Source organism: Triticum aestivum, chromosome 6A, assembly GCF_018294505.1.
Source record: "Triticum aestivum cultivar Chinese Spring chromosome 6A, IWGSC CS RefSeq v2.1, whole genome shotgun sequence".
NCBI lineage: Eukaryota > Viridiplantae > Streptophyta > Magnoliopsida > Poales > Poaceae > Triticum > Triticum aestivum.
This window is the reverse complement of record NC_057809.1, coordinates 616474423-616483752: the sequence shown is the minus strand read 5'-3', so window position 1 is coordinate 616483752 and position 9330 is coordinate 616474423. Positions and strand designations below refer to the sequence as shown.

General features: G+C 43.2%; 1 protein-coding gene across 1 annotated transcript; it reads left to right on the top strand.

Annotated features, from left to right (window-relative positions):
• The first annotated feature begins 354 nt into the window (after window positions 1–354).
• On the top strand, window positions 355–6554 carry LOC123129124 (ABC transporter F family member 3). The gene is made up of 18 exons (XM_044549300.1): window positions 355–682; window positions 1128–1343; window positions 1543–1732; window positions 2022–2230; window positions 2356–2514; window positions 2687–2815; window positions 2890–2991; window positions 3097–3243; window positions 3881–3943; window positions 4110–4156; window positions 4237–4296; window positions 4558–4640; window positions 4750–4844; window positions 5197–5283; window positions 5559–5646; window positions 5814–5899; window positions 6019–6081; window positions 6180–6554. Exons 1-18 carry the CDS (start codon window positions 464–466, stop codon window positions 6297–6299), a joined length of 2163 nt encoding a protein of 720 aa, XP_044405235.1. The 5' UTR covers window positions 355–463; the 3' UTR covers window positions 6300–6554.
• The last annotated feature ends 2776 nt before the right edge of the window (window positions 6555–9330 follow it).

Here is a 9330-nt window from a genome sequence, read left to right as displayed (position 1 = left end):
GAATCATTTGCGCCGGCGCACGGGAGGCAATTGAGAATTCATCCGGTTCAACTCCTCAAGGAATGTTAATGCAAAAGAAAAGAACAGATAACGGGATTTGGTACTTATTCTCATGAATAATCTTCCGACGAGCTTTAAAAAACATACACTATATGAGATTCATTAAAAAAAACTCTATTTTTTAGTGGGCCACGCCAAATGCTGCCGAAGGAAAAAACACTTCATCCGTTCAAGCCCTTGTGTGTGTTTTGCGTCTGAAACTGGACCTTGCGACGGGCCTCCATACGCGGAATCCTGACGATCCACGAACCCGAAGGCCCATCCATTGGACGAGCTGCATTCGGCAGGCTAAACCCAAGCCGGCAGCCCGCGAGGTCGCACCACCGTCTCCGACGTCCGACCGACCCGAGCCGAGCGACGAGTAGGGTTTGCCTCGCCGCCGCCGCCGCTCGACGCACACGCGATGGCGGCGCTGGTGGAGACGAGCATGGGGGTGGTGCGGGAGGTGCTGGGCGACTCGGTGGTGGACGAGGTGGACGAGCCCATCGTCTCCTACATCGCCAACGTCCTCGCCGACCAGGACTTCGACTTCGGCCCCCCCGACGGCCACGGCATCTTCGACGCCCTCGGCGACCTCCTCATCGACGCCCGCTGCGTCTACGACCGCGAGCACTGCCTCGAGGTACCCAACCCCAATCCCGCCCCCACCCCCACCCCCGCGCCGGCCCAATCAATCAATCCGGTCGCCATTTCGCTTCCCCAATCTGGGCTGATTCGATAGAGCCTCGATTTCATGCCCCCTAGGTTTCGGTTCCAGGTTAGATTCGATTCGGTGTATGCTTCCTATGCCACCACCTGTTTCATGTCTTGGATGCCAGAAAACCTAGCTTAATTAGCGCTCAGTCACAGTAACATCATTCGGTAGCCATCCGTTTATAACTGCAGTCTAGCTCAACCTGCCCCTGATGTGTTCTGTAATGACTTTTACTTGTTACTAGTCACCGACCTTTACGACCCCGTGCATACGCATATATGGATTCAGAGGTGGAGAAGTAGGTGGATAGTTTGATTTTGGTCCAACATGACGCTGATGCTTCAATTTTGGTTTCCTTCTTGGTATGATATAGGTCTGCACCAAGCTCTGTGAGAAGTTGGGGAGCCATGGCATCGTCAAACCTAAGGCAGCCGTGCGGAGCCTCGCCACGCCTCTGCGCATGAACGCGGGGATGGAGGAGCAGGTCGCTCCCAAGAAGCCAGAGAATATCTTCGACGCGCCCTTGCTGTCCTCGCGAGACAAGGCCAAGCTCGAGCGGAACAAGAGAAAAGAAGACAGGCAAAGAGAGGTGAGCCGTTCGCTCCTAGATTGCCAGATGACAAATCTCCATGTCATTGATTTGTTCAGTACGAATTTCAGTAGAAATATACTAGTGCTTAGCATGTTTTCCCACTTTGACAGAACCGTATATGCAATTTGAACGAAAATTCCTTCCCTCCTTATTAAACCTGATTTATATGGTATGCTGTGTTTGCTTGTTCGTGCAGGCCCAGTACCAAATGCATGTTGCCGAAATGGAGGCGCTCAGGGCTGGAATGCCTCCGGTTTATGTAAATCACAGTAATGTGGGTGGCACAACCATTAGGGATATCCATATGGAGAATTTCAGTGTTACCGTTGGAGGTCGTGATCTTATTCAAGATGTCACCTTAACGCTCGCTTTTGGAAGGCACTATGGTGAGTTAAGAATTAGCTTACTACATATGTCCACCTATTGAGGAGGCTCTCTAGGGTCCCACCTGCTCAGGACACGTTGCCTGCTTAGGATGATCTCATTGCTTATTTTATTAATAGAAAACTATGTGGTGTGTAGAAACTCTCTAGAAATAGCTTTGGAACAAGGGAACACAAATATTAAAGTATCACTTCTTGGGCATACAAGCATCTCTACCCCTTGAAATATTGCTGTATCAGTTCCTATTCCTTTTTTCCTTCAGTGATTTACTTTATTTACATACCATTTCAGGTCTTGTTGGAAGAAATGGTACTGGAAAGACTTCTCTTCTCAGAGCTATGGCTCAACATGCAATCGACGGAATTCCTAAGAACTGCCAAATATTGCACGTTGAACAAGAGGTCACGGGTGATGACACAACAGCTTTGCAGTGTGTGCTGAATGCTGATGTTGAACGGGTCCAGCTTATGCAAGAAGAGGCCCAGCTGGGTCAATTACTGGTTAACTACTGCACTCATCAGCTTTTTACATGCCTTTCTTTGCTAATGTGTTCCTCTCTTTTGGGTGATTCACCCTCTTTTTTCGTTTTTTGTTGATTTGCTTATAGTCTGCTACTTTTATGCAGAAAGATCTGGAGTATGATGCAGAGTCCAAACAGAGCCTAGACAAGAGCAAGGGTGATGTTGACAAAGATTCTATCAGCAAGAGGCTTGAGGAGATATACAAGAGACTTGAATTCATTGATGCAGATGCAGCAGAAGCTCGTGCAGCATCAATTCTGGCGGTATGTTTCTTTTGTTGACGTCCATTGCTTTGTGATTTGTTCTTGTTGTCCCATTTGTGCAGCATGTCATTGCTGCCATTTCTCTCCTAGTAGCTAGTACTTACATTGCTTTAAAGAGTTATAGTTCTAAATACTAACATTGAACTATTCTGATTGGTTGAAATCTTTACAGGGTCTCAGTTTCACTCCAGAAATGCAATGCAAAAATACAAAATCATTTTCGGGAGGATGGCGGATGAGAATAGCACTAGCACGTGCTCTATTCATTGAGCCAGATTTACTGCTACTTGATGAGCCAACAGTGAGTTTAGAATATAGTGTTGCTTCTCTTCTCTTGCTGCCACATGCTAATGCTAACAAACCACCACTTTGCAGAATCATCTTGATCTGCATGCTGTGTTATGGTTAGAAACATATCTCCTGAAGTGGCCAAAGACATTCATTGTTGTGTCCCACGCTAGAGAGTTTCTGAATACGGTATGAACTCACAGTATAATTATGCAGTAGCTAATATCGACATAATTTGCTTAACTCATATTTTTCATCTTAATAACTGAATAACTGAGGGAAAACATTTCTTAGGTTGTCACCGACGTTCTTCACCTACATGGTAAGAAGCTACATGCTTACAAAGGTGACTATGACACATTTGAGAGGACAAGGGAGGAGCACCTCAAGAATCAGATGAAAGCCTTCGAAACAAATGAGAAGGCCAGAGGACACATGCAGGTTGGTTTCTGCTTTTAGTGGGTATGGTTAGCCCTCAAAGTACGTTAATAAACCCTTTAAAAGAAAATTGTGCTGATAGTGTCAAAAAAAGGAAAGAGAGAGTTGAAAGGTGGTTTGCACCTCAATGTGATCAACCACATATGTTTTAAGGTCTGATATAGTTTCCTTTTCAAGAGCATGCAGTAATTTCCCACTAGCCCTCTGACTTTCTAGTGCACCATATCTCTCTTCAAAATGTTACTCTGTTTAGCATAGAAGCTTATCTATGCTGGTCTTATGTTATTGAATTATACAGTACCGAATATGTTTGTTAGTTTGAAATGGTAATAGCAATAGCAATTGTAGGCAAGCAGAGCTTGTGTGACAGTCTGACCTAGGTCCTGCTTGCATTACTGAATATGTTCATTAGCTTGAAATGGTAATAGCAATAGCAATTGTAGGCAAGCAGAGCTTGTGTGACAGTCTGACCTAGGTCCTGCTTGCATTGTTTACGCTTGAACACGATACCAACTTTAGATTCAAAGAACTATATCTGATCTTAGCTCAGAGGTGAAAGTAAAATTGAACTAGGTACAGTGCAGCTAGATCTTTTTGGAAAGATCAGGGATGAGGTTTGTTGATCTATTTTCTTTTGTAGGCATTCATTGACAAGTTCAGATACAATGCAAAGAGAGCATCACTTGTTCAATCAAGAATCAAGGTACATTTTCTTGCTCCTGTTTCCATGACCTCATCGTACAATGCATAACTTTTGTTGTTGTTTCAATTTACAGATGATTTACAGCACCCAACTAATAATTATTTACATGCTTGTTCAGTGAGTAAATTGATGTTTGTCCTAATCTTATTTATTTGCATTATCTCAGGCATTGGAGCGAATGGAACATGTTGACGCTGTTGTTAGTGACCCAGAGTATGCTGGCTCCCTAAATCTGTTTTATTTGGTCTTTTGTCTACCATTGACTTAGCAATTGCCTGGTTAATCATTTGCAGCTATAAATTCGAATTTCCAACTCCAGATGACCGTCCTGGACCACCAATCATTAGCTTCAGGTTTCAGTTCTCATCCCTTGTTATTTACCATTTATGGAAGCTTGTTCTGCTCTTCCCATGCGAACCTCATGGTTCATCGCTTCTTATTCTTTTACTCCCTTTTATTTTGATCAACTACTCTACCATTTCTATCAAGACATAGCTGTTAGTTGTATACACATTCTCTTTTGAGATAGCTATATGCCTATATCATATAGCGATGAATTTGTTTTACTCGATTTTATCTGTTGAAATGAATGCTTATACGTTTGATTTGTGCAGTGATGCGTCATTTGGTTATCCTGGAGGGCCTATTTTGTTTAAAAACTTGAATTTTGGTATCGACCTCGACAGTCGCATAGCAAGTATGAATTATTTGTTCCAGTCATATTTTATTTACTGTAAAGAATAATATTTAGCTTTTGCTTCAGTGGTTTGTCCATTTTTTCCTCACATTTGATTTATTGTTTCCAGTGGTTGGTTCAAACGGTATCGGGAAGTCCACTATACTGAAATTAATATCTGGAGACCTGCAGCCAACTTCGGGAACAGTGTTTCGCTCCCCCAAGGTGCTTTATCCTTCTAGAGCTACACTCTAGATATTTTACTGGTTCTGCACAATTGTACTGCTTTCTCCTTGAGTGTGTAATAACTGTGACTAGCTGCCAGTGTTGGCTGTCGGCATCTCCTACTTCTCTTGCCAAGGTGTTATGATGTTTGTATCCATGCCATTGTGAAATTATACAGAAAATTTTGAAACATGCACATGTGAACTCTACTTGGATAATGAAACCACTTACAAGTGATACAATCATTTTGATATCATTGTTGATTGGTGGTTTATTTGTTGATTGTATAATGAACTCTCTTTTTCTGCACCGTCCTATCTGTGGCTTGTTGATTTATTTGTTCCTTTTACAGGTCCGCATGGCTGTATTCAGTCAGCATCATGTTGATGGACTTGATTTGACGGTGAACCCGCTTTTGTACATGATGAGATGCTTCCCGGTAAGCTCAAGCATCATGATTTTTTGCGGCGATGAAATGCTAGATTTAGTAGAGCATGATATTCACTTGGTGGGTTAGTGGGTAGTATGCTCTGTTTGGTATTTAACTTGAATATACATTTCAGCCCTGATATAAAGAAAGTGTATTATGGTCTGTTTGGTATTTACTTTAAATGCACATCTCTGCTGTAATATAGAAAAAAGAAATATTACCCTCCTTTTGGTATTTGACTTGATACAAATTTCTGCTCTAATATAGAAAAATTGTCTACGCAGGGTGTACCTGAACAGAAACTGAGGTCACATTTGGGTTCCTTCGGTGTTACAGGAAATCTTGCCCTCCAATCTATGTACACTTTATCAGGTACATAATAGCACAGCTGTCTCCTAGATGGATTTAGCTCATAGCTTATTGGCAGCTGCGACGAGTTGAAGCTTCCCTCAGCTTTGAGAGATTATGTTAAAGGGCTCGCCTACTTGTGTAGTTTTAGTAATGCCCTGATCCTAATGAAAGCGCATTTGCAATGACAGGTGGTCAGAAGAGTAGGGTCGCGTTCGCGAAGATCACCTTCAAGAAGCCGCACATTATCCTTCTTGATGAGCCTTCTAACCATCTTGTAAGTGAACCACCTCATCTTCCCTCCTCGCCCCCTCCCTCCTTGACCATTAGTATAAGCAGAGATGAGAAACCACGGTAACAACAGTTCCTGACATCGTGAATTTTTGTGTGTTGCAGGATCTCGACGCAGTGGAGGCGCTCATCCAGGGTCTGCTCATATTCCAGGGAGGAGTGCTGATGGTAAGAACACATACACACACTGCCCCAAGTTGTATGGATGTGTTCCTTTTGCGTGTCAAGGTATAGCGTCGTCCTAACGGAATGGTACTGTTTTGTAGGTGAGTCACGACGAGCATCTGATCACGGGGAGTGTGGATGAGCTCTGGGCGGTGACCGATGGCAAGGTCGCCCCGTTCCCGGGCACGTTCAAGGAGTACAAGAAGATGCTCACGACATAAACCTTGAAAAAGGACGGGACATAGGGGAAGGTGCTCACACAGACATACAGAGACTATATGTATGATATGTACTCCCTGGCATTGGAAACTGATGTAATATTATGCTTGTGGCCTACCTGAGGTTTGAATGTTTGAGCAGAACTATGCTACTACATACAATTTTGTTCCAACCTGCCTGACGATATGTATCGAGCTTGCGATTTTCTTGGACAAGCTTTGGAGGTGGTGCAAATATGCAATTTGGGTACATAAACATACCTCTACTTGCTGTACAACACATGCCTCCAACACAGGAATTTGTTTTTCCATTTTTGTGAGCAAACCGCTGCTGCCGCTCGGCCGCATCAGATGTTCCTACTGGTTGAAATCTCCTAAAATCTAGTGTTCAGTCGACACATCTTGCAGGCATTAAAATGGCAGAGTTGGCTCCGCCGGTTAATCACCTTTTCTTGCAGGCATTAAAATGGCAGAGTCAGCTCCGCCGGTTAATCATCTTTTGTTTGCATAGGACAACCTATTGTTCTTCAAGGCACTAGGAGAGGGGGTGAAAGAAGTACCTCTTTTGTTGTGTAACTATCGGGCCTTTTGTCTGCATATGACAACCTATTGTTCTTCAAGGTACTAGGAGAGGGAGGGTGGAAGAAGTACCTCTTTTGTTGCGTAACTATCGGGCATTTTGTTTGCATAGGACAACCTATTGTCCTTCAAGGCACTAGGGAGAGAGGGTGGAAGAAGTACCTCTTTTGCTGCGTAACTATCGGGTCTTTTGTTTGCATAGGACAACCTATTGTTCTTCAAGGCACTAGAAGAGGAGGTGGAAGAAGTACCTCTTTTGCTGCGTAACTATTGGGCCTTTTGTTTGCATAAGACAACCTATTGTTCTTCAAGGCACTTGGAGATGGGGTGGAAGAAGTACCTCTTTTGCTGCGTAACTATCGGGCCTTTTAAAATCTAGTGTTTAGTCGTCACATCTTGCAGACATTAAAATGGCAGAGTTGACTTCACCGGTTGATCACTTTTTGTTTGCCGAGGACAACCTGTTGTTCTTCAAGGCGCTAGGAGAGGGGGCGGAAGAAGTATCTCTTTTGCTAACTATTGTCAGACTTCTGGGTACACATCAATAGGGATAAATCATCAATATATTTCAGTAAGGGCTGTCCGAATGACACTAGGAATGTGATCAAGAACATCTTCATGTGCCAAACGAATCATTGTGTGGAATGTATTTGGGTCTGCCTTTTGATGTTGGATCTTCACAAAAATGGTTCGTTTGAATATCTAAAACATAGAATTTGGAACAAGGTGATTGGATGGATCGAGAAAAGTTGGTCAGTTGCAGAAAAGGAAGTTTTGTTTAAAGTCGTAGCTCAAACAATTCCGTTTTACTCTATGTCATGTTTTAAGCTACTGAGGGGCTTGTGTACTACTCTCATAAGGAAATCCTGGTGGGGTAGCAAGGATGGTAAACACAAACCAGCATGGGTTTCATATGAAACAATGACACAACCAAAGTTTATGGGTGGTCTAGGGTTTAGGGGTTTTGAGCTTTTTAATCTCTCCTTGCCGGACCGATAGGCTCGGAGAATTTTACAAACCCTAGACAATCTAAGTGCATGGATCGTTAAAGCAGTATATTTCACATCATGTACAATACTAGAGGCACAACTTGGTTCCCACCCTTACCAAATATGGAGAGAGATACTGAAGCACCTGATGTTCTTTGTCAATCAAGGTCTGATCAGGAGGATAGGGAGGGGGCTAGCACCAATATTTGGAACCAAAATTGGCTTCCTAGGGACGAGCTTATGAGACATCTTTTATCTCTAATCCCTAATCAACCGCAGATGGCGTGGGCGATATCATTGACTCTACTCCGGCAATCTGGGATATTAATTTGTTGCAGCAGGTTTTCCTCCGATCAGATTTTAGTGTCATCATCAACATTCCACTATGTACTAGTGTGCAATAGGATTTCTCGGCTTGGAACTTCGAACGCAACAACAATTTGCCAGTTCATTCTGCTTACCGCATGGGTTGCTACCAAGAGGCGCAGAGAGGCATGGTTGGATCAACGTGCAGGATCATTTAATTCTGACGTTGAGAAATACGGTTGGCGAAAGCTCTGGAAGGTGGAGGTCCCAGCGAAGCTGCACATGTTTTTGTGGCATTTAGCTCAAGTTTCACTTCCGTCTGAGGATGCAAGGCAATACAAGAAGATGAGTGATATTAGATGTTGTTCACTGTGTGTTGTCGAAGACTCTTGGAGATATTCCCTTGTCTTAACCCATGAACAAGGGTGAGTGTCGGTGTGGTTGTGCAGTCTAGTAGGGCACGTGCCTTTTATTCTGTTTTAGTTGAGACTTTTTTATTATGTGAGCCATGAACATTGAAAATTTTATGTGTGCCATGAGGGTTGTCATGGAGTCAGGTTTTTGTGACCGAGATGTGGTGAAAAAAGAAAGAATATACTTGTAACGATCTTTCTTGGATGCAAATCTATGTAATGCATTATTGATATGTTGTCTATATATAACGGTGTGACCCTGTTGTCGAGGTGAAATTATGGTGTGTTTCGTGTAAAAGGTCAAACGGTTTCTTGGTTTCTTACCTTCTCCATAGATAAACCATCAATGTTATCTTACACACAACTTCTACAAAGAGAATTAAATAAGACAATGAGATCAGCCTTTGTTTTATGTAGGGACGGTTAGGCCACAACGTGATGAGGTGGCTGTAGTAAGTTCAACATCAGCTAGTTCTTAAAAATGCAAAAGTTCAGGTAAAAATACCAGTCTAGTTGAGTAAAACAATGCAACTCCCCCCAAAAGGGAAAACTCCCTAATTTTGGAGCCCCCTCGTTCAAATGAAGCCATGAATTTGGGATTGGACACACAATTTTAATTGGGAAGTTGCCCTGTGCTTTGTTGTGCGATCTACTGACGGGTGTGTCCGTTTGGTAAGTGCCTGGGTGCATGTGGACCTTGGTTCACAAGAAGGAAGCGCTGCCTATGACAAGTTTAGCACCGGCATA